Consider the following 26468-nt stretch of genomic DNA (forward strand, 5'->3'; position numbering starts at 1 on the left):
ACTTATCCCACCATGTTTCATTACTCTAAATAGTCCAGCACTATGTTCAGTCATAAGCCTATAGGAAAAAAAAAGAGCTTGTATCTATTTTTGACCAAAAGCATATTATCTACTTGAGTCACTAACCCTATTCATTGGAACAGACTACAAATCTTTACAAATGGGAAAATAGGCCATTACTAGGAAAATGAATCAAGATTTCATAATCATTGTCCAAAAGGATATAATCAAATAATCAAACATACCTCTGTGCACTATTTCTGCCAAGGCCCCACTTCCGTTCTGAATTCTTCAGAGACTGAGTAAGGGTAGGAACCAAGTGGATAACAACCTGCTGGTCCAATGCTGCTACTGCTTCTAAAATGCTGTAAATCTGATAGTCATATCTCATACCATAATCTTCAATAAACTGCCTGAAAGTAAAACAGGTTACTTAGAATTACTCTTGGGGCAATTACTTGGGCTAGTATCTAGCCAATTACAGCAATAAGCTGTAAACTGAATGCAAGAATAATCACTTTATGTAAGATTATCATAAGGATCTATGATAGACGCCATACAGACTGAAACTTGAAAATAAAGAAAAGAAATGGCTTCAGCGTGAGCCATGACCAGAGTGATGGCATTAAGAGGGAGAGGGAAGAGTTGGAATCCCAAGAGGAAAAACAGGGAAAAATCTAACGCCAGAGACTTTCCTGCTACACTTTGCATGTGGTCAATTTGGGTGGTAAGGGTGTAAAAGAGACTAAAACAGAAAAGGAGTCCAGCTTTCTGGTTATTTTGTATAACTTTTAGTTAATTATTCCTATCTCTAGATAAATCAAACAGTATTTCTATGATGAAAGCAAGTTACTTCTAAATAATTTTTATATTCCTTAATTGAACAAGAGACTTTAGACCCACAGAAGAATAAAATATGAAGAATATATAAAGAATTATATTTATATAATTATACATTATATATAAAGAAGAATTATATATTTTAATCATAAAATTTCCACTCTCCCCATCTTCGCCAAAAGTCACCTAGCTTAGTAAACTGTACTTAACAAACATGTAATTTTTGTTCATATAAAATCCTTCCTCGTCTCTTAGGGTTTTACAGTTTTCTTAAACCCAGTATTTATTTCAAATGATCACAATTTTTATATTCTGTAAATAAATTGTAAACAACTGACAAGTCCCAACTACATGATAAGAAAGAAAGCTGAGGAATCAAAAATCCCACACAGAATGAAGGAAATGGACCCAAACTATTTAACATAGTGGTGCTATGGTAGAGATACATGAAATGAAGGTCAACGGGTAGAAACTATGAGAAAGATACACTTTAAAAGTACTGCTTTAACAGAAAGCCTAAGATTCTATACCGTGCAAGGCAGGAAAACAGAAACAAACCAGAAAACGTTCTACAAGTTGCAGTTATTCTTAAGAAGGAACAACGAATCTGTATATAAAGTCTGTGCTTCACAATTTACATCCAGTGGAGCTCTGTGGGTTCACAGCATCTAAAGTGAACAGGAAGACCAGTGACAGGCACTTCCACACTGGCTGCTGAGTAGCACGTTTACCAGCTCCAAAGCCTGTACACCTGTCACTATGATTCACGTTTTCCACTTTTTCCTCTGAAACACATGCAAGCATCTTCCTTACTAAATTCTCAGGTAATTTAAAGTCATCTTTCTCCCTAGTAATTTTATTTTTTAATAAAACAACAACATAGCAGAACTACTGCCAAAAGTATAATAATTGAAACTACAAACAAGTAGTAACACATTATGTTTTGGATAATTAGTTATTTAGAAAACATGTTGACTGTCAAATGGCTGGCAATAGTCTCCTTGCCAGTTGGCATATTTTCCAGTTACCTAAACACAGAAGTCAGCTGGGCGGCAGGTTCTCCTCCTGACCCCACTTGGCAGGCTCTGACCATGCATTGCAGGTTCTCGGTGGCCAGCCTTTTAACTAGGAGGGAAAATCACAGCATTACACATTGTGCCTGAATTCACCATCTGGATCCTCATTTTCATGAGCACTCTAGATTTAGAAAAACATGTTGTTTTCTTAAAGTATGTACATGCTTTTTTATTTTTCAAAGTGAAATAGTTATGAGCTTTTGTTCTAAAGTCTCCCTATCTTCCATTTTAAGAAAATACAAAACACTTGAGTCTATTTTTCACATGTGACCGAAAAAATACTGTAACTGAAAAAATACATGTGGAGATATGCCTTTCTATCAGAAAAGAGTTTGTATTCAAAACATTCTACCATCCTAACACTGCAAACTGTCACACACTGACAACAGATAACCTTTAATAATTCCGCTTACAGATTGATTTTTTAAATTCATATTCCTTCCATTCACAAATACATATGCAGTAAATTAGAAAATATTCCTTCCATTCACAAATACATATGTAGTAAATTAGAAACTACCAACAGTTCATCTGTTCTTAAAATTAGATTTATATATTTGTTGTTCAGTTGCTAAGTTGTGTCTGACTGCGACACCATGGACTGCATATATACACAAATCCATCAGTTGACGGTCTACATATATATATAAAATCAACTATTGTTGATGCTAATTTCCTTTTTAAAGATAGCAAAGTTACAAAGAGATCATTTACATTCTTTCAGTATTTAACCAAATCCTTTACAGCTGTGCATTTGTACATAAAATGGTAAAAAAAAAATCAAGAAAGAACCGAAAATTCACCATGTTCCAAGTGTTAATACATTTTTAATAATGTTTTTGGCATATTAAATATAAGTAGCTGGGGAGAAAAATTACTTTCTCTAAAGAATAAGAAAATCTTCAGAAACTGTAATCCACTATGGCAATGCACAAGAACCTAAATTAATTAAGCAGCAGATAATGTTTTCCATAGCATAAGGATAGTGGATAAGGAAGATATAACATACTTGTTTTTACTGAACAAGTAAGTTCTCATAGCAGATGCAATTCTAGAGCCAGTATAAATGATTCTGCTTAAAGATGCTTCCTTGAAAAAAAAACCCAAAATCCACAAGTTCTTTTGTGGAAAAAGTACCAGAACATGAAGAAATACCCCTCATAAAGTATTAAAATTAAGCACTGTTTCTTAAAAATTTGATTTAGGTATAATTCACATATAAAAACTAACCTTTTAAAGTGTACAATTCATTGGCTTTTAGTATATTCATAAGAATTGTGAAGCTATCACCACTATCTAATTTCAGAACATTTTTATCACCTTCCTCCAAAACTTTACACCTATTAGCAGTCATTCCCCACGTTCTTCCTCCCTCAGTCCCTGGAACCACTGATGTACTTTTTGTCTCTATGGATTGTCTATTCTAGGAATTTCATATAGATGGACTTATACAGATTTGGTTTTATGTAACTGCCTTCCTTTCCTTAGCAAAATGTTTTAAGGTTCCCTCATGTTATGGAACATGTTAGTACTTCATTCCTTCTCATGGTCAAATACCATTCCATTGTATGGACTTACTTCATCTGTTTATCAGTTCATTAGATGATTAGTTGATGGATATCTGGGTTGCCTCCATTTTGGCTATTACAGGTAACACTGTAGTGAGCATTAGTGTACACGGTTTCTAAAAAAATCTATCCTCTTTGTTTCTTTCTTTAACTGAACTAGGCATTGTTTTTAAACACTGGGTTATCTTTCAGTTTTTTTAAAACAACAGCTTTATTATCATATAATTTATATACAATATAATTCACCCATTTAACACGTACAATTCAATGGTTTTTAGTATAATTACAGAACTGTGCACCTGTCACTGCAATTTTAGAACGTTTTCTTTATCCTGAAAAGAAACACTGCTCCCTTTAAAGCTATTACCTCCTGTCCTCCGATACCCCCTCAGCAACCGCTAATCTACTTTCCATCTCTGTAGATTTAACTACTCTGGATATTTCATATAAATAGAATCATATAATATGTGGTCTTGTGTTAACTGGCTTCTTTCACTTATAATAATGTTTACAATACATTCTACAGCAATACACGCTGTAGCAATACTTCCTGCAGCATGAATTAGTACTTCACTCCTTATATCAAATATATATTTAATATTATATCCAAATAATATTCTCTTGTATGGATAGATCACATTAAAAAAATCCATCCATCAGATGATGGTAGTCTACCTCTGGCTATTATAATACTGCTACAAATATTAAAGTACAAGTTTCCATGTGGACATATGTTTTCATTACTCTTGGGAATGTATTAAAACTTAGGAGTGCACTGCTAGATCACAAGGTAACTCTATGTTCAACTATTTGAGGAATTAGACTTCCCTGGTGGCTCGGACAGTGAAGCGTCTGCCTGCAACGCGGGAGACCGGGGTTCAATCCCTGGGTTGGGAAGATCCTCTGGAGAAGAAAATGGCAGCCCACTCCAGTATTCTTGCCTGGAAAATCCCATGGACTGAGGAGCCTGGTAAGCTACCGTCCATGGGGTCACAAAGAGTCGGACACGACTGAGCGACTTCACTTCCCACGTGGCAACACCATTTTACATTCCCAAAAGCAGTAAATGAGGATGCAGATTTCTCCATGTTCTTGCCAATTCTTGTTATTATCTTATTCATTAGAGCCAACCTAATGAGCGTGAAGCAGTATCTCACTGTAGTTCTGATTTGCATTCCCCTCATGACTAATGATGGCAAGCACTTTTTCAGGTGCTTTTTAGCTACTTGTTTATATTCTTTGGAGGAAACTGTATTCAAATCCTTTGCCTGTTGTTTCTTTTTTTTAAAACTACTGAGTTTTATTCTTCATATACTCTTGATACAACTTCCTTATCACATCAGTAATATGCAAATGCTTTTTCCCATTCTCTGAGTTGTCTTTTTATTAATACTTTTTTGACAGTGCTCTTTGAAACACAAAAGTTCTTTATTTTGATTAAGTCTAATTTATGTGTCTTGTTCTGTGGCTTGTGCTTTTGATGTCCTGTTTAAGAATTCATTGCCAAATCCAAGATCATGAAGATTTATTCTTGCTTTAAGAGGTTTACAGTTTTAACTCTGACATTTAGGTCTATAATCCTGTTTGAATTAATTTTTGCATATAGTGTGAAATAAAAGTGCAAGTTCAATCTTTTGAATTTGGCTATCCATTTGATCTAGCACAATTTGTTGAAAAGACTATTTTCCCTCTATTGAATCATCCTGGCACCCTTGTTTAAAGAAAAGAAAAAGTCAGTTGACCATAGATACATAGGTTATTTCTGGACTTTCAGTTCTATCTCACTGATCTATATGTCTGTCTTCATGCCAGCACCACACTGTTTTGATTACTGTTGCTTTGTACTAAGTTTTCAAATTGAAAAGTGTTATCTTCCAACTTTGTTCTTCTTTAAGATTTTTTTGGCTATTCTAGGTCCCTTGTAGGATTACACAAACTGTAGAATCAGTCTGTCAATTTTGCTACAAAGAAGCTTGCTGAATTCTGGTAGGGAACCTTGCTGAACTTATTTATTAGTTCAAATAGTTTTCAATGGGTCCTTAGGATTGTGTGTGTGTGTGTATGATGATATCATATATACCCATATAGTATAGTCAAAGCTATAGTTTTTCCAGTAGTCATGTATGGATGTCAGAGTTGGACCATAAAGAAGGCTAAGAGCCAAAGAATTGATTTTTTTGAACCGTGCTGCTGGAGAAGACTCTTGAGAGTCCTGTGGACAGCAAGGGACAGTCAATCAAAACAGTCAATCCTAAAGGAAATCAGTCCTGAATTTTCACCGGAAGGACTGATGCTGAAGCTCCAATACTTTCGCCACCTGATGAGAACAGCCGACTCACTGGAAAAGACCCTGATGCTGGAGAAGATTGAAGTCAGGAGGAGAAGGGGATGACAGAGGATAAGATGACTGGATGGCATCAATGACTCAACAGATATGAGTTTGAGCCAGCTCCGGGAGATGGTGAAGGACAGGGAAGTCTGGCACGCTGCAGTGCATGGAGTCACAAAAGAGTCAAACACTACTGAGCGACTCAACAACAACAAAATGATATCATGTGCAGACATGGATAATTTTACTTCTTCCTTTTCAACCTAGATGCCTTTTATTTCCATTTCTTCCACTGACTAGAACTTCTAGTACAATGTTGAAAGGAAGTGGCAAGAGTGGACACTTTGGTTTTGTTCCTAATCTTAGGGAAAAAGCATCTTAATTGTGATATCAGCTGTAGGCTTTTCAAAATTGTCCTTTATCTGATTGAAGCAGTTCTCTCCTCTATTCCCAGTTCATTTTATGTAATATCCATCTTTATGTCTGATGGTTCTTCTTGTCCTGAAGTCTGTTTTGTGTGAAATATAGCTACACCTGTGTTTTGAATTGTTAGCACTGAATGTATTTCTCCATCCCTTTACTTTTAATCTAATTGTGTCTTTATGTTTAAAGTGGATTTCTTGTAGCTGACATATAGTTAAGCCTTGTTTTTTATCCACTGTCAGTCTCTTAATTGGTTTATTTAGATTACTAAATCTAAATTGGTTTAGATTATTTCAATAATCATTGATTATTGAAATAGTTGAATTAGTATCTACTTTATACATAGTTTTTCTAGTCTTTGCTCTGGACCTTTTTTTTTTTTTTTTAAATCTTTCCCTTTTTTCCTGCCTTCTCTGAAGGTTTTAATTGAGCACTTTGTATGATTACATTTTCTCTCCTCTCTTAGTACATCCTTTACCTCTTTAAAAAAATTACCTATTAGATAAGTTAAAACTAAACAGAAAGGTGGATACAGAGAATCACAGCTAGCCAGGAGCAGAAGCCTTCTGATGTAGCTGGTATTGGTAGGAATATTTAAGCTGAATTTGACAAATTGTTGTATGCTCAGTTTTGAGGGCAGTGATTTGCCCTATGACCTCAACTCTCTGATGCACCTAAGAAGAATTATTTTTCAGGCTGCCCAGAGTTTTCTTGTTGTGAAGGTGAGTGATGACTTTCAAGTTTTTTATTATTATAGCAGAAACCAAAGTTCCTCCAACTATTACTGTGAATTATTTTCCCCTTCATTTCTTTTAGTTTTTTCTTGTATTCTGCTATTATTAGGTACACATATATTTATAATGGTTAAATCTTCCAGATTCACCCTTTTATCATTATTAAATATTCCCTCTTTATTTCTAGTAATATTTTTTTTTTGCCTAATGTCTTTTCTGTCTGAGGTTAGTCTAGCTACTCCAGCTTTCTGTGGTTACAATTTGCATGATGTATCCTTTCCCATTCTTTAACTTCCAATCTTTGAATCAAAAGTGTTTCCTGCAGATAAAGATAGAGCTTTAAAAAAAAATTCTGATAATCTCTGTCTTTTGATTGGATTGTTCAACTGTTTCACAATTAACATTATTATAGATACAGCTGGATTTACATCAGCTATTTTACCTTTTGCTTTCTAAATGTCTTATGTTTTTGTCCATCTAATCTCTCTTCTTTTTGCATTAAGTGAATATTTTCAAATGTAGCATATTAGTTACTTTAATGATTGTCCATTAGTTTTGAATTATTTTCTTAGTGGTTGCTCTAGGTTTATCATGTACATCTTAACTCTTCAGAGCTTCAGATTTACATGAACTTAATTCCAGCAAAATATAGAAACATCATTCCTATACAGCTCTAGTCACTTTCCCGTCTTTTGTGGAATTACTGTTATACATGTTACATCTACAAATTTTAAAACTCAGTGATACATTATTATAATTTCTACCTTATAAAATTCCTATGTTTTCAAAGTAGCTAAGAAAGGAGAACACATATATATTTTGGGTTTTGTTAAATTTACCTATCATTTATTGTTCTCATCATTTGTTCCTATTTAAGTTATCATCTGAAGTCACTTCCTTAGTCTAATACTGCTTTGTTCCCACCATCTCCTTTATACTGTTATTGGTAAATATATTAAATTTCTATATATTATAGGACAATTATATACATATTATTTCATACATTTACTTTTAAAAGCAGTTGAAAGAAAAAAGGTGAAAATATGCATTTATGCTGCCTTTCAACTACAACTGACCCTTGAACAACATGGGGCTTCCCTGGTAGCTCAGATGGTAAAGAATCTGCCTGCAATGTAGGAGACCTGTATTTGATCCCTGGGTCAGGAAGATCCCCTGGAAAAGGAAATGACAACCCATTCCAGTATTCTTGTCTGGAGAATTCCATGGACAGAGGAGCCTGGTGGGCTACAGTCCACGGGGTTGCAAAAGCTGGACACGACTGAGCAACTAACACTTGAACAACATGAAGGTTTAGAGTGCTGATCCCCATGCAGTTGAAAATCCATGTTTAACTTTACAGTCAGCTTTCTGAATGTAAAGTCAGAAAGGGTTCAGTCAGGGTTCCGCATCTACAAATTCAACTAACCATGGTTTATGTAGTAAGAGAGTCCCTTGGACTGCAAGGAGATCCAACCAGTCCATTCTGAAGGAGATCAGCCCTGGGATTTCTTTGGAAGGAATGATGCTAAAGCTGAAACTCCAGTACTTTGGCCACCTCATGCACAGAGTTGACTCATTGGAAAAGACTCTGATGCTGGGAGGGATTGGGGGCAGGAGGAGAAGGGGACGACAGAGGATGAGATGGCTGGATGGCATCACTGACTCGATGGACGTGAGTCTGGGTGAACTCCAGAAGCTGGTGATGGACAGGGAGGCCTGGTGTGCTGTGATTCATGGGGTCACAAAGAGTCGGACACAACTGAGCGACTGAACTGAACTGAATAGTATTAATTCATTGAAAAGAAATGCTGCAAATAAGTGGACCTGTGCAGTTGAAATCCATGCTGTTCAAGGGTCAACTGTACATAATTACCTTTGCTGTTCTTTGTTTACTCTTAAGGATTCAAGTTATTATCTGAGCTCACTTTAACTTTCATTCTGAAGAACTTCCTTTAGTAATTTTTATAAGGCAGGTCTGCTAACAACAAATTCTCTCATTTTTTATCTGCAAATATCTTGAGTTGACTTTCATTCTTGAAAGGGCAGCTTTGCTCACTATAGGATTCTTGGTTGACAGCGCTTTCTTTGATCACTCAGTGTTATCCCACTGCCTTCTAGTTTCCATTGATTTTGCTGAGAAATCAGCTGTTAATCTTCCCAGGGTTCCTTAGAAAGAAGAGTTGTTTCTCCTCTTGCTGCTTTGAAAATCTCCTTGCCTTTGACTTTCAACCTTTTTTACCCCCCACTAAGTTGCATGTCTGTAGATCTAAGTTTATTCCATTTAGAATTAGGTGAGCTTCCTGAATGTATAGATTGGTATTCGTCGATAAATTTTGAAAATTTTCAGCCATTATTTCTTCAATATTTTTTCTGCTCCTTTCTGTCCTCTCCTGATATTCTATGTAGTATGGTGTGCTTGATGATGTCCTACAGTTCTCTAAAGCTCTATTCATTTCCTTCATGTTTTTTTTTGTTTTTTCAAATGCATAACACCTAACAATCTATCTTCAAGTTTGCTAATTCTTTCGTCTATCAGTTCAAATTAAACTTAAGATTTTCAGTTTAGCTTTTAAACTTCAGAATTCCCATTTGGTTATTTTCTGTTTTAATAATTTCTGTTTCTCTACTGATGTTCTCTGATGTGACACTGTCATCACATCTTCCTCTACTTTATTAACTATGATTTCCTTGAGCTTTCTGAACATTTTTATAATGGCTACTTTGAAGTTTTTGTTTATTAAATCCTATATCTGATTCCTCATACTGGCAGGATCTGTTGACTGATTTTCTTTCAGTAAAAGCTTAAGTGTATGATCTTATCAAATCCAGGCTTTTTTAAAGGGGGGATTTCTGAGATTAGTGATATTTGTTCTCACCCCAGGGCTTTTTGCAGTCAATTCTCTCACTAAACTAGTTGACCTACAGATTAGCTTACACCTCTAATAAATCTATCATTATCCTACCTATTGCCTTTTAACCACAAACTCCACTGCTTTTGACAGCACCCTCAGGCTTGAACTTTTTCACATTTCGTTGTAAATGAAGTCTGTTCCTTTGGGAGAAATTCAGAGTTATCTGTCCTATGGCTTTTTCCTACCCCGTCCCCCTCTCAGGCAAAGCTGAGAGGTGAAATTCTGTTGCTGGGGACACAGATCATGGTGCCCACTGTTTTCTGACTGACATACCCACATTAGGTGCTGCGTGCTTGTGGAAGGAGGGATATCAGCTACAGATCCTCTTGGTATGAATTCTCTACCTCTAAGCTGCAGCAAGGACAATCAACACTCCAGTATTCTCACTGACACCATACTCAGTATAGTGCTCCCATCTCACAACTGGGAGCTGAGTGGAAGAATGAAGGCCTCACTTCTCACCCACACTCCCCTGGAATATAACCTTAGCATTAGGTGACTAGGAGGCAGGATGAGAAACACTGATACTCTGCCTCTCTTAGGAAGACAGCCCTCCTCCTGGAAGCTGCAGGGAGAGGGAAGCCTCATTCTTTAATTTACCAGAGTTCCCATGCCTCTGAGATAGTAAGAGAGAAGGTAGTAGTCTTGGTTCAAATTTCAAAGACTTGCTGTTCCTACCAAGCTTCAGTAGACAATTTCTCCATTTGTTGTGTACCCTTTTAGGACCATTTCCAGAGAATTTAAATGCTTTCTTTTAAACAATTTTCACCAGTTTTTCTGGGGATCAAGGCTGCAGAGCTTCTCATGTCACCATGCTGGAAGTGAACTCAAGCTCTTGTGTACAGGTATTTTGGGTAAACACTGAAATATTCTTGGGCATAACACTAACTTTCTACAGTTTTACAAACTGTCCTTCTAAAACACTGAGACTACAAGGAGAGTCAGAGCATCTTCTCTGAGCCAATTACACACATCTGTGTTTAAACATTGCTCCTTCAGCTTGTAGGACAATGTGGAGATAGAATATTCATTCTATATACCTGCTATTTGGAACATGCAACGCACCACTAGCTACAGATGAGCAGCATATTCCCCTCCCCAAACCTGACCTCCTTCCTGACAAATATTACACTCACTGAAACAACAGGCTAGCTAAAATGTTATACTATCTGCTCTGTCTCAAATTTTGTACTATATAGTACAACAGACTTTCACTGAAATTAAAAGCATGCAAACGTTTTCAAAGAAGGTAAAATTTCTAAAGAACAGTCTGGGATCTATCTCTGGATATTCTTTACTGAAGAGGTGTTACTATCAAGTAAGGGTATTTTACATTAACATAATACAATATTTTTCACAAAACCAAGCTTGGAAGCAGAGAGGACCGTTTTTAAATATCAAAATAACATGGATTAAAACAAAACATGCATAAATTTTTCAGATAAAACAGAACATTTCAAAGAGCCGTCTGAGCTTTTAGCTGCCACTCTGCATGCTGCCCTCGTATTCTTTAGGATGTATACCTTACTCACTTATCACAGTAGTTAGCAGTACTTAAGTAGAAGCATTTGAGAAGCCTGCCCCAAACGATCACATTATAATGATAAATACACACACAACACATCTATTTACACTAAAAATCCCTTCAGGATAGAACTACAGCCACTATTCTGCATATTCCCAATAAGCTTGTTAAGGCCTGCTACTCACAGCAGGGACTAAATAAATAATATTTTTAAGTGATCACAGGCAGCAAGGCTGATGAGACTGAAAACAAAAGGATCAACATGTACTTACAGGTTTGCCCAGAGATCAGCTTACATATTATAGCAGAATCCAGAATAGGAGTAGGCTGCCCCCTTACCACTTGATATCTAGCAAGTTGCATTCAGTATCAGAGACAAATTGAACAAAAATAAACATAAATCAACTATTTGGGAGGGAAAAAAAAAAAAAAAGACGACTGAATCATGTCAGTTTTTAACCATTTTATCACACCCAACCTCAGCTATTGGCTGGAGTTCATTCTTTGTGCTATGCTATGCTAAGTCACTTCAGTCGTGTCCGACTGTGTGACCCCATAGATGGCAGCCCACCAGGCTGCCCCGTCCCTGGGATTCTCCAGGCAAGAACACTGGAGTGGGCTGCCATTTCCTTCTCCAATGCATGAAAGTGAAAAGTCAAAGTGAAGTTGCTCAGTAGTGTCTGACTCTTAGCGACCCCATGGATTGCAGCCTAACAGTCTCCTCCGTCCATGGGATTTTCCAAGCAAGAGTACTGGAGTGGGGTGTCATTGCCTTCTCTGGTTCATTCTTTAGCTATGATAAAAATTAAGTTGATATGAAATAACCATATATTTTCATAACTGTCAACTTAACTGATAGAACTGAATACTTCCTTAATTTGTGAACATAAAAGTATAACAAATACAAACTCTTAAATGAACTAACCTTGAGGTTCACTGACCAGCAGCAAGCATTTTAATACTCCAGGGAGAAGTAGTTCAATCTCAGAAACATCAGTGTTAGTTTCCTTAACAAGTTGGAGGATGAAGGCCAGAATGGATGCCAAGCGAGGAGGGAGCAAGGATCCTTTAAACTCAAAGTAGGACTTCCTGAAAAGAAGCACAATTTTGTTCTTCCTTCTCTTTAAAGTTTCAATAGAGCAAAATCAAATGTCATACACTTGAAAGATGATGGCCTATTTTATCTCTGAAATCCATAAAGCACAATTTTGAAAAACTATGTATATTTTACCATATTTTCTTCAAACCTAAGATTTTTGAAGCAATGACTGCACATACTACTGGCATGCTATAAAGACCAAAGCAGAATACAGATACAAACCACATATGAAGCAACCTGGTCTTAAAATAAACAATCAAAATTTAATAAAAATCTGTTAATTTTTTTCCTTTCTAATGTAAGCTTGATCTCCCCTATGAGCTCCTCAATGGTACATTTTCTTAATTTGACTTTGCATAAAGATTCTCTCCTCATATTTATTTATCTATGGATTTGAAAGGGAGTCTTATTTTTCCAAATAAGAGAACTATACTAGAAATCATCTTTCCATTCCAACCTGTATCCTTCCTTCCCTTATGAAATAAAAGAATTAGAGAGGTAATTTAGGATTTAATATCTTCTTTTAAAGGACAACTTCTATAAATTTGAACTCAGAGTCATAAAGATAACTCACCTGCCTCATCTTTGTATCTCTACCTCTTAGAACAGGTCTCAACTCATAGCAGGTGTTCAGTGTAGTTTTTTACGTGAATAAATGCAAAGTGGAAATTGCACAGTTTCTAAAAAGTCTAGACAATATGAAAAAGTGTCAAATATAGCTAAATCTAAACCAGACATCTACATATACTTTGCGAAGAGATATAATTTGCCAAAATGAGGCATAGAAATCACTAAATATTATAAATTCCTTAAGGGTGGAACTATGCCTTCATCATTTCTACTCCATACAATGACTTACAATAAATATTACATATTAGAAAATTCATTCATTCTTTGAGGTCAATTGTTTCATGTGTTTTGTTTAATGCTGAATTTCTAATGCTTAGAACAAACATTCATTGAGTATGTGGTGTGCTTGGTACAAGTCTAAGAACAAGAAAGTAAAATATGGTCTCTGAAAGCAATGGCTCACTGTCCATTGGAAAAGTTAGATAAGGAAGAAAAGAACAATTATAGTGTGATAGGTGCTTTGGAAGTTAATCCCAGAATTCTTGAGAATTCAGTAGGAGGAGTCCTAAGCTAGGGAATTATAGGAGTAGAGAAGCTTGGAATAGAGAAAATCATAGGAGACAGTCTCTATGTCTTTCCTGAGTGTTCAAAGAAAAAAAGAAAAAGGAATTGCTACTTGTTTAGGTCTTCAACTAGAAACAGTAAGAAAAACATTTTTACTATATACAAAGTAAAGAGGAAAGTCAAGGAAAGTAGCCAGGGTCTTAAACATTGGGCTTTAACAGCTTTAAGGTCTTAAAGATTTGATTTCATTTCAGCACTTGCCATTTGGTTTACTAAAATTACCTGTGCAATGTCTCAAACACAGTGGTAGAGTACTATAATCTTGCTGCAAAATTCATATACAAGTTAGGCAAAACTATCAAGATTCTGAGAACTGAATTATACAGAGCACAAGGCTCCAGAAGAAGTAAAGAAGCGTCATGGTACACTGAGATATTAGGTCTCATAAAGCCTAGGAGTATGTAGCCCAGTAGATAGCATTTTAATGGAGAAAATGGTCTGAACAAAGCTGTGATATAGGGAATGGAGAAGTATTTTGGAACGGTGATAATTAAACCAATATCATCAGGGTTTGTATAAGATGACATATATATGGGAAAGTTAAGTGACAGATCATGGACAGCAAACAAAGAAAGTCTGAGAGTAAGGAAGTGTCATACTGGAAAAACATTTTAGGAAAAGTAATCTGAAGAATTGTTTAGGTGAGACTGGAAGAAAAGACTGCTGCTGCTAAGTCGCTTCAGTCGTGTCCGACTCTGCAACCCCATAGACGGCAGCCCACCAGGCTCCCCCGTCCCTGGGATTCTCCAGGCAAGAACACTGGAGTGGGTTGCCATTTCCTTCTCCGATGCATGAAAGTGAAAAGTGAAAGTGAAGTCGCTCAGTCGTGTCTGACTCTTTGCGACCCTATGGACTGCAGCCTACCAGGATCCTCCGTCCATGTGATTTTCCAGGCAAGAGTACTGGAATGGGGTGCCATTAAGACTAGAGATAGTGAAAGTAGTTATGAGACTCTGGTTATAATGTAGGTATAATGTGATAAAAAAAGGGATGTGAAAAGGGAAGGAGATGATCATTTGCCAAAGGTTGAAAAGGGAGAGGAAACAAAAGAATATGAAGCTTTCAAACCTGAGTAACAGAACACTACGAACACACAGAGAAAAGTCAGAGGGAGAATAGATCTCAGACATGGCATTCTGTAATGTGAGGTGACCGATAATATTAGGATATTAAAGTTATCAGATCATTAAAAACACAGAAAAAAAACCACTAAGAATAATATATATCACCATAGCATCTTAAAAGTTTAAAAACTAATTTCATATGAAGCTAAATACTTCAGTGAACACCAAAAAAAAAAAAAAGGTGGTTTCTAATGTTGCAGTTAGAAGATACGGAGTTTAGTAGAAAACCTAAGAAGTTTCATTGATTCATTTGCCCAATAATAAAAGTTATTAAGACAAAGAAGACTAAAAGAAAAAGGACTTCATATTGCTTCTTTTTCATATTAGCATTCTTCTTTTCACTTAACTATCTCTTATAATTACTTCATTTTATACAGTACAAAATACAATCAGTGTTTAACTGATAAAAAATAATACATATACATGTTGTTATTTAGTTGCTAAGTCATGTCTGACTCCTTTGCAACCCCATGGATTGTAGCCCACCAGGCATTTCTGTCCATGGGACTTCCCAGACAAGAATACTGGAATGGGTTGCCATTTCCTTCTCATATATATATATTTATATATGACATATATATATATGGACTTCCCAGATGGACAGAAGAGCCTGGTGGGCCACAGGGTCACAAAAGATTTGGACACAACTTAGTGACTAAACAGCAACAGCAGGACATATATAAGAAAAATAATAGCAATACAGAGAAAACAAGCAATTCAGAGAAAACAATTTAAAGAGCTCTGTATTAGGCTGCCAAGTCATTCTGATAAATTCTGAGATACTTCTCAGGAAAAAAGTTTCTAAACTCAGAATCCTACAGGTTGCCAATACTTCTGTTATTTTTTAATACAGAAAATTATTAGAGAAATTTATTATTTAATAGAGAAAATAAAAAACCATTCTGTTTTTAATAGAGAATAATACATTGTAAATACCACTTATTCTTAATATTTAGATGTACCTTATGACATGGACAATGCATTTCTTTAGCAATGACATCGGTGGAACACTGGCTGAGTTTTTCAATGCCAACAAAACAGGATGTTGTCCAAGACCTAAGACATGAGCTGAGGCTGGAAGAAATCGCCCGATATACTGCTCAATAACATTCCCCAGCAATTGATTCAGATAGGCATTTGGATTTTGAGACTGACAACACACAATACACATGCCCTACAGGAGGAAAAAAAAAAAAGAAATACTAAAAGATAAAGTTTAAAAAAAAATTAGGAAGTTACTAATTTTGCCCCCAGCATTGATATTTATATATCAGAATGCGTAACTTAACACAGTCAACAAGAACACCTTCCATAATCAACAGGTAATGTTTGTATGAAGCTCAGGGAACAGCTGAGTTTGGTTAACTTATGTAATGGTACCTAACCGGACACATGTGTTTGGGGCATACCCAGAGGAAGCAGGGGAGAAAAGTAAGAAGACAGATGAAGCTCTCTTCTGGGTCTCATCTTCAGAAAACTTCACCACCACACTCATCAATGAACGGCTAAGTCACTTCAGTCGTGTCCGACTCTGTGCGACCCCATAGACAGCAGCCCACCAGGCTCCCCCATCCCTGGGCTTCTCCAGGCAAGAACACTGGAGTGGGTTGCCATTTCCTTCTCCAATGCATGAAAGTGAAAAGTGAAAGTGAAGTCGCTCAGTCGTGTCTGACTCTTAGCAACCCCATGGACTGCAGCCTACCAGGCTCTTCCGCCCATGGGATTTTCCAGGCAAGAGTACTGGAGTGGGGTGCCATTGCCTTCTCCATCATCAATGAAATATATATGTAATTACAATGTTATAAAATACACATTAGGTCTATTTTATTTTATTAATATAAATTTATTTTAATTGGAGGCTAATTACTCTACAATATTGTAGTGGTTCTGCCATACATTGACATGAATCTGCCATGGGTGTACATGTGTTCCCCATCCTGAACTCCCCTCCCACCTCCTTCCCCATCCCATCCCTCTGGGTCATCCCAGTGCACCAGCCCCGAGCACCCTGTCTCATGCATCGAACCTGGACTGGCGATCTGCTTCACATATGATATTATACATGTTTCAATGCCATTCTCCCAAAGCATCCCACCCACGTTAGGTCTATTTTAAAACTTATGGTACTGGTCATTCTATCTGAACAAGACTATAAAATTTATGCTAAAAATTTTCAATGTTAAGAAACATAATACATTTTTAAAATAAAAATAACAAAAGGAGAGAAATGCAGAAGATTAAGACTCGGAATAATGACAATTGATTTTGAGGTTTTTTTAATATGTCAGCACTGTGCCACATGTTTTGTATTCATTATTTCATTTAAATTTCTCAAAAAACATCCTCACTGACTTAGTGCTATATCTGCTGGAGAAATTGAGGTTTAGAGAAGAGTTTGATAAATTCATGGTCAAACAGAACTCACAATGTCTTATTATATGTCTGTTGATTTAAACCATTGTATTTGTATAGAGTTAATGAGATACTTTCACATGGATTGCAGTGTTTGATACTTAGAAACAAATCAACACCCTAAGGAAAAAAAACTTTTCTGCTAATATTACTAAATATTGCATTTTACTAAATAATCACCAACAGAGCAACAAATTATGCTCTAAAAGTTCACTTACAATTTGGTACCTTGGTAATTTTACAATGTGTTTTTTCCAGAGAAATAATCAGAAATGACTGTCATGTCTCTATCTTAACTATAAATGGTATTTGTCCAGTAAGAAATTTTGAAAGTTTATTTCTAATGAAAAAGAGTACAAAGCTGTTAAAACATAAGTGCTTAAACAACAATTAAAAAAAACAAAACAGTGGACTCCCCCACCTATTTCTTTCATGCTCTGTTTGAGGAAAAGCATATTATATCATAAGATAAAATACTAAATGAATACTTTAAGAAAAATTCTGATGAGAAGAGCTCATACCTTCAAGAAGTTAAAGATATAGCTCCAAGTGAGTTCTGCCAAATGGATAATTCAACAAATTTTTTTAACTTAGGAAGTTTTTAAGAATTTTTATTACGTGAACTGTTTTGGTATCAGAGGGCCACGGTGGGGCAAGCACTCCACACAACTATTGACATAAGCAGCCACCATGAAAGCTAAGAAGTATTCTACTTCTTTCTGCTGCTCTACAACACTCATGCTCAGCAACTCTGTGACTGGTGATACTAAACGTTTTTAAAATCTGCTGCGTGCTCCGTACCCACTGCCTTAGTTCCATACCTTCAGATAATGAACTACCCCCTGCCTTCCAAACCTCCAATCTAACCTCCTCACCAGCTTAAATGTGGCCACCAGAATCACCTTTCTAAAACGTAAATATGGTATGTCTCTCCCACTTTTCTGCTCACAATCCAACAACATCCCCCTTGTACAAGAGCAAGTCCAAACTTCTGAAGTACACAAAACTCTTCACTATGCGGCTCCTCCTATATGAGCCTCCAGCCACAGAAGAATTATTTGCCTTTCCCCATGAGTCATGTTTTCTTATAGCTTATGCTCTCCACACGCTGTTCCCTCTTACAGGAACAGTCCTTCAAGTCCTACCCACTCTGCTCTTTAACACCTAATATTCTTTACTACAGTTATCTTCTCTTGCATCCCTTCAGCCCAGTCTGGCTGACAGAGAGCAGAGGCCTCTGAGGAAAATGCTGAGCAAATGCTGGATTGTCTACGCTAGTCAGTCTCTTCGCTCAACTTTAAGCTTCTTGAGAGTGGAGGTTTTGCCTCTTTCAACTTTGTTTTCAGAGCTCAACACTAAAGAATTTTAAACCTGTTCAGTGGAAATACATCATCATACATGTACATTAGGAATATAACGTATAGTTTTGAAATCTGCAATTAGTAAACTGCTTTAAGGCAAGTGTCAATTTTTTTTTTTCCTTTTCCTTTTAAGCAGTCACACTTACTATACCTGGAGATACAAAGGAAGACTCTTCTGAATTGCAGTCAACATAGGTGCAGGCAGCTCCTTCTCCTGCTGTAATACTGTATGTGGCAGCAGTAAACAGTCTATGATCCGGAACAGTAATTTTTGGGCTTTAGAGGTGGCAAAGATCAGTGCCCATGATTTAACTAGAGTTCCTAACAAAGAGGAGTGGTAAGAGAAATTACGGTTATCTTCTAACCAGAAAATTTTGCCATTCCAGTTAAAAAAAAGAAAAGTATATTTAAAACATAGAGGACCAAGTTAAAGTTGGCAATAGGAAGAAACATATATTAACAGTCAAAAGACATATGCCAAGTATCTCACTGAAGAGGCAACTGTCTCAGAATTCTGGGCCAAGAAAAACATACATTTCCTGAGCAACTGGCATTTAATACATACACACAACGTGTAGTTATACATTATGTGAAGTTATAGACTGAATGTTGCCATTAGCCAGATCTCTCTCTCTCTTTTTGTTCAGGCTGCTAGGAAACTCAGAGGCTAATCTGTAGTCCAACTTTAAGAACACTGGTGGGCTGCTGTCTATGGGGTTGCACAGAGTCGGACACGACTGAAGCGACTTAGCAGTAGCAGCAGCAGCAGCAACACCATGTATTATGCTTTATGTATATATTCACTTTTCCCTGGGCTTCTTCATGCTACTGTAAATTTTACTGATAATCTAACTTCTTTATATTTTAAATTACATTTACAGGCTGTCTGAACCCAGTTTGCCACAAGAAGGATCACTAAATTTAATTGTTGAAGTAGGAAAAAAGATTAGCTGTAACATCTTGAAGCAATCACTTAACCTCTTGGAACTTCAGTTTTTATAACTTCTAGCTATTTAACACAAACACTGAATTTAAATTTTGATTCTAAAAGAAGAGAAATGGACTTCTTTACTACATGAACTGTATTATGGTTTCCTAATGGTAGGAGTCTATCAAAAAACTGCTACACTGAATGATGGTAAAACAACAAATGAGCACTTTTTGCTTAATAAAGTAATTAAGGGCAGATATATACTTCCCTTTAGAGTATATTACCGCTACTGAGGCCTCTTTTACTGAAAAATATTAATTTAAAAGGAGATCATTAAGCACTTGTCCAAACAGCAGTTGCTGCATAAACTCTTTTATTTCGTCTTAGAAAAGCAAAAAAGAAGATAAAATTCAAAGTCATTTCCATAAAGCAGAAAGTTTAAAATTCGAGCTCTGAAGGAAAACAAAAATATGCTTAGAGATGAATATACAGTTTTTAAAAAACAACAACCAATAATCACTTTTAAGAACAAACAGCAACATTAATCTTTCGTAAAAGGAAATACAATAATCAATCATAAGAAACACAATGCTCACTTAGCAATATTTTAAATAACGCTGGCCTGCTGCTCATTTTTCCAGTAGGTAAAAATCTTGAGGATGACAGCAATGTAAGAAGAGCTCACATTCTAAACACATTAATACACTGGTAAGAGGAACGGTCGTCATCACCAACATTTGAAATGATTCATATCACGCTTAAGTGTCACACAGGTATTAACTTATAAAGAGCAAGGACCTTCCAACTGAAAACGCCTCATCTACCCTTGTATTTTATCTTCTGCAATGGTTATAACACTGACGAAGACTTAAAATTTCATGAGTTCATAGAAGGTAGAGATGATACATTTGTTTTACTGCTATCAAGCCCCTAATTGAAAGTTTCAGGAAAGAACATTCAAGGGTGTGTGGAACTAAAAATGCAAAGGAAAAATTTTTTAAGTAAAAAACTCTGGAAAAGGTTTAAATACACAGAGTAGCTTGGTAAGAAACCAAGTACTTTTCCTGGCTAAGAACTATTCCCACTCCAGTATTCTGGCCTGGAGAACTGCAAGGGGGTTGCAAAGAGTCGAAGAGGTTTGAGCGACTTTCACTTTCCTTTTGGTTTCCTTTGTAGCTCAGTCAATAAAGAATTTGCCTGCAATGAAGGAGATCTGAGTTCAATTCCTGGATCTGGAAGACCCCCTGGAGAAGGAAATGGCAACCCACTCCAGTACTCTTGCCTAGAGAATCCCACGGATAGCGGAGCCTGGCAGGCTACAGTCCACGGTGTCGCAAGAGTTGGACACAACTTAGTGACTAAACCACCACCAAGAACTATTACTTACTTACTGATAAAGCTGAAAATATAGGAAAACTGTGGGGAATATATTCCGACAATTGAAAGCCACACAAGAATTCTTATGTATTTAGTTATTTTCTGTTGCTGCTGCTAAGTCACTTCAGTCGTGTCTGACTCTGTGTGACTCCACAGACGGCAGCCCACCAGGCTCCCCCGTCCCTGGGATTCTCCAGGCAAGAATACTGGAGTGGGTTGCCATTTCCTTCTCCAATGCATGAAAGTGAAAAGTCAAAGTGAAGTCGCTCAGTCGTGTCTGACGACCCCATGGACTGCAGCCCACCAGGCTCTTCCGTCCATGGGATGTTCCAGGCAAGAGCACTGCAGTGGGGTGCCATTGCCTTCTCCAACTTATTTTCTACTCTATGTATATAAGTGTTCTTATGTATTTATTTATTTTCTATTCTATGTATATATTAAGACTTAAAAAAAAAAGACAATTGAGATCATTATATATTTTTAGATGTGGTTAAAAGAAAGCAACTTTGCTCATTTAGTAACACTACAAAATACACTACATAGTGTATAAATAAATAGCTAGATTTATATTTAAGGTTATTAAGTTTCAGAAATATTTAGTTAATAATATATGCCATCCTCTACATTGGAGAATCTCTTTAACCACTATATCATCAGTTCCCAAATCAGTGCCTGATATACACTCAGTAAATGTTCTTATTTGTTCAGAATACAACACGATGATGGGAATAATAAGATATGGCCACTAACCATAAGCAGGTTTAAATTTTACTGGAGGCATATCAAGTACACAAATTGTAATAAATGGAAAGCTACCAAAAAAAAAAAAAAAAAAAAAAAGTCAGAAGAGAAGGACAAGTGAAGCAGAGTCAGGGAGAGCAGGTCTTCCTGGGCTGGACAGTGAAGGGTCATGTGTAGAATTTCAATTTGAAAGATCAAAGGGGAAGAAGGATCCCAAGAGAGAAACATGATCAAAAGGAAAGTCATGGAAACAGAAAAGCCAGAGATATAAAGAATGGGGAAAAAAAAGGACATAAAGGGAAGGAAAGTTGAAGATACTACTGAGAGATCAATCCTGCCTTCTCAGAAACTACCTGGAGACGATTAAGACCCCAGATGCCTTAGTCTGGAGTGATGCTGTCCCGAGTTAGTGCCTCCACTAGCAGCAGTGCAACTGAAGAGAGAGGCATTCATCCCCAGGGAGGAACCAGCCAGGTAAACAAACTACGATCTTCAGGTGGTTCCTTTTCTTCCACTCTAGATGATGTGACAGCCCAACACACCCAGAACAGGTTCCAGCTCTCAACAATTTGTATTTGCTCTTTCTGTGTTTTCTTCTAAACCTGTGTACCCGTAAAAGACATCTGTTCCTAATTTCTGCGACTAAATGGGCAACACTATAGCAGTGTACTCTATTCCCAGACTCTGAGGGCTAGACAAAGGGAAAGAATACCATATCCACTGGCCATTAAATAAAAAATCAAGCCTGTAACAAAACAAAGGCCCCCCCCCAATTCTTCATAAGGAGAATGTCCCAGGTCTACATATCACCAATCCAAATGATTTTGCAGTTCTTGATAAGACAATCATGTATTTTGTAAAATAAAGACATCTTTCTAAAATCATACATTTAGCTTGGTAAAAATCCAATAGCAACTAATAAATTATAAGCCTAAATGCTGAAATACATGTTAATCTAAATTTTACTAAGTTAAATTTATAATAAATGCTCACTTATATTTTTCTCTAAAATTAAAATAACCGAATTGCTACTATTGCTTTCACTACATCCTACATCATCCATATTTTCACATTTTCACACTCTCCTTTATCTTTCACAACAAAGATAAAAGGTTTCAGACAGCCCAAATCAGGTTTATTCATATGTTCACAAGATCAAAGGGAACAGATAGAAGGTTTTGGCCACAGAGAAAAAAAGTAAACTTAAATTCTGTATAAAAACTTCTAAGGAAATCCTTCTCATTTCCCTTTATCCAGTTCCTATTTTTGGTTAGCAACAAGGTTTTAGTGAACAAAGATATTCAAATTACTGACTTCCTAAAGAAGGATGACCTCTGTTGTTATAGCGCAGACAGAGAAGAAGATTTCTTTTCTTTTTGAGAGGAGAAAACATATTGTGAGAAACAAGATGTGAAGCATAAATATCTTTTAGCACCATAATAAATCCTTTCCTGACCTCCTTCATACAGAGCAGACCATAAAAAATAGAAAGAAGTGATGGTTTTCTGAAGTTTTAAATTCTAGCAAAGCATAGATAAGTGTTGGAAAAGGTTCATTTTAATTATGCAGGCATTCACAATGTGAATGATTTACAACAGACTATATCTGTAGCAAGCTGGAGTTGGTGTGTTTTTTGTATTGATCATAATTAATTTTAGTATTAACCAAGCATAAGAAGAAAAGTTCTGAAAGGAGGTAGGGCAAGACACAGATACACTTGAAAGTCAACATGAATTACTTTAAACTAAATCACTGTCTTTCAGATTATTCTTAAGATTGTGTGGAGAGTAGTGACTTAGCCAGTGTATCAGTATATTCCTATCCATCATGATACCATAGGTTAAGTCTAGGGAAGTTTTAATAAAGTCAAGAATACATACCCATCATCGTATAAGTCAGCTGCAGCCCTGCACTGGAAACTTTTTTTCCCAAATAAGGTTTTATATATTTTAATATTTCACCAAGGTATTCTAAGGACTTTGTGACCATGGCAGATTTATCAGAAACTGTCTGCAGATTCCCGTAAGTTATACCAACAGCCTATAAATAAGAAAAAACATGATTTAGCTTTCCAAGTTTTCTACAATACAGACTTTGAAAAATACAGATAATTTCTCTTTCTACACACACACATGCACATACATATTCCTTACATTTAAGCCTTCATCCTTAACTTTCCAATAAGTGTTCACAGCAATTAAAATCCAGAAAAAAGAATTACCTTGCCTTTTATGATTAAAATAAAGGCTAAAGGAAGAATAAAAAAAAAATCAGTTCACCAATAATTATGAGTCAGCAAAGTATTAATTAGAAGACACATGGAAATAATATACAAGAAGCTTATAAACAAATTTCCTATTAGGCATTAGGTGAGCCAAACAGGACAGCTCACCATATTTCTAGCACATAACTGGGAATTCTAAATTTGCAAATCTCTACAAAAAAGACCTACTGGTGAGTTAATAAACTCTTACAAGTCAGACCTCCATAAATAAAGTTCAGCTTTATGATATGAGTTGATTTTTTCCTCAGAATTTTGTTTATAAGCCAATAGTTGCCAGCTTAACTTTCTCAGAGGAAAAAAAAGGTACAAAGGGTAGAAATGGCAAAATGGGGAGGCAGAGAAGTGTGAGATGAGGTAGTAAAATAATAATGATGAAGTCAGAAGAAGGAGGTAAATACGTGAGAGGCTAGTTGTGACAAGGTGAGAATAAGCAAGAACTGAGAAGTCACAAAAAGAATCAATAGAAAACTGGCTAGGGATGGGTGAGGTCTGAGGACAGCAGTGATGTTTCTAAGCCACTACTGAGAACTTACAATGAATTTCAATCACCCAAATTGGTCCATCAATAGCACTAGTATACATGGTTATGTGGTTTTTCTCCTGAAGCTCTTAGAAGACAAGACAAAGAAAAGAAACCAGGTGGTTGTACTGATCCAAAGTTGAAGGTTTAGAGCTGTAACCAAAAGACAGGGATGGGAGACTGAGTGTGTTGGTTAAGAGTAGTTGAAATGAGGCCTCCAAGAAGTTTAGTTAAGGTAGACAGAGAAGAAAGTGAGACCATCAGAGGATGCTGGACTTCGGAAAAAGGGAAAGGAAGGTCCTGATGAAGTCACTCAAAGAGTTGGAAGGAAAGTGGTGACAGTCAGTGAACTTTCAGATGCACCAAGTGACGCCATGGTTCAGTGATTAGTCATGGGAGTGGATGGATGACAGAAGAAGTGAAGATCACTGAGAAACTATTGGAGAAGATTTGAAATGGGGACTCAAGATAAGTTATCCAAGGTGATATTAAAGTTAGCCATGTTGATGATAAAACGTAGAATAAAGGAAAAGATAAGAAGCCTAGTGAACTTGAGTGATTAGGAAGTGAACAGGTGAGAACAAAAGATATATACTCAACGAATCCCCTTTTCCATTTAGGTCTCTGCCCTTGGTTTTCTATACTTCTTTTCCTGGACCAGAAATTCTCAAACTTTTTGTCTCAGTTTCCTGTTATACACTTTAAAATTGAGGATCTTAAAGGGCTTATTATTACATTATTTGAACTGTATCCATTGAAATTTATGATATTAGGAATTACAACAGAAAATTTCAATTTTTTTTTAAAATTATAAACATGTTACTAGAATATATTTTTAGTAAAAATAACTTCCTTTTCCAAAACAAACAAAAAAAGTACTGAAAAGTGGCTTTTTTTTTTTTTACATTTTTCCGTATCTCTTTAATGTCTGGCTTAATAAAAGACAATTATTCTCATATCTGCTTTTGCATACAATATGTTGCAATATGTTGTAGATAAAAACAAATAAGTCTCATAAATATACGTAGCTGGAAGAAGAAAAAATATTTTAATAAAATTTTTCAGATAATTGTGGGATTCCTTTTTGATACTGAAACTTGACAGGTGGTATTTCTTAAATGTGAGTTGTAATATGGCATCCAAAGTCACTTTAATGCATATTCTTACTCTGCTACATTAAAAGCCATTGGTCTATCCAGTGCTTTGAATGCATGTTTTCCACCCATGCATGCTTTCTAAAAAGTCTGTACTTGTCATCTGAAAAATTTTGGTTCCCAATTTGGACAACACATTTCACTGTCTGTATTTTTTAAAAATCATATTTGTTAATATAACAAATAATCGTTATTTGTTAACACCAATGCTATTCAAAAGTCTTAAACTATCAAGTCCTGGTGGCAAAAATAAGTGTTCCAAAATTCTAATTTTCTTGAAAGCTTTCGAGAAAGCAATGGCAAGCCACTCCAGTACTCTTGCCTAGAAAATCTCAAGGACGGAGGAGCCTGGTAGGCTGCAGTCCATAGGATCGTGAATTGTTGGACACGACTGAGCGACTTCACTTTGACTTTTCACTTTCATGCGTTGGAGAAGGAAATTGCAACCCACTCCAGTGTTCTTGCCTGAAGAATTCCAGGGACGGCGGAGCCTGGTGGGCTGCCGTCTATGGGGTCGCACGGAATCGGACACGACTAAAGCGACTTAGCAGCAGCAGCAAAAATGCTGTCTTTGAAGTGATTTCAAAGTTGCTTTCTTTGAAGTGATAGGCTCATTTTTAAGAAAATATTTGCCAAATACTCAGGTCTGAATAACCATATTTTGTCAGTTGTTCTTTCATGATAAAAGTGTCCGTTCAGCATCAACTCAATTACTTAAGTGTTTCTTATTTAAACAGTCTTTCTTTGGTGTGCAGCAAATGTACTTTAAATACACTTCCTATCGTCATTCACAGAATACAAAAACGGCATGTACTCAAGCGTCAACATTTATTAAAATCAATAACTTTATGGCTTCATTAGTGA

General features: G+C 36.2%; 1 protein-coding gene across 7 annotated transcripts in view; it reads right to left on the minus strand.

Moving 5' to 3' along the window:
* Nucleotides 1–26468, minus strand: part of MMS22L (MMS22 like, DNA repair protein) — a 126270-nt gene that overhangs the window by 1018 nt on the left and 98784 nt on the right. For 5 of the 7 annotated variants that reach the window (XM_044924330.2, XM_044924327.2, XM_044924328.2 and 2 more), the window contains 6 exons: nt 23527–23686; nt 18749–18918; nt 15787–15998; nt 12333–12496; nt 1869–1965; nt 246–413 (listed from right to left, as the gene is read on the minus strand). In XM_044924330.2, the coding sequence (XP_044780265.2) occupies nt 246–413; nt 1869–1965; nt 12333–12496; nt 15787–15998; nt 18749–18918; nt 23527–23686 (971 nt within the window). Of the gene's footprint in view, nt 1–245; nt 414–1868; nt 1966–12332; nt 12497–15786; nt 15999–18748; nt 18919–18938; nt 19833–23526; nt 23687–26468 lie in introns of those variants that run through there. The other 2 variants (XM_044924332.2, XM_044924331.2) reach the window with 2 other exon arrangements.

Source organism: Bubalus bubalis, chromosome 10 (genome assembly GCF_019923935.1).
Source record: "Bubalus bubalis isolate 160015118507 breed Murrah chromosome 10, NDDB_SH_1, whole genome shotgun sequence".
NCBI lineage: Eukaryota > Metazoa > Chordata > Mammalia > Artiodactyla > Bovidae > Bubalus > Bubalus bubalis.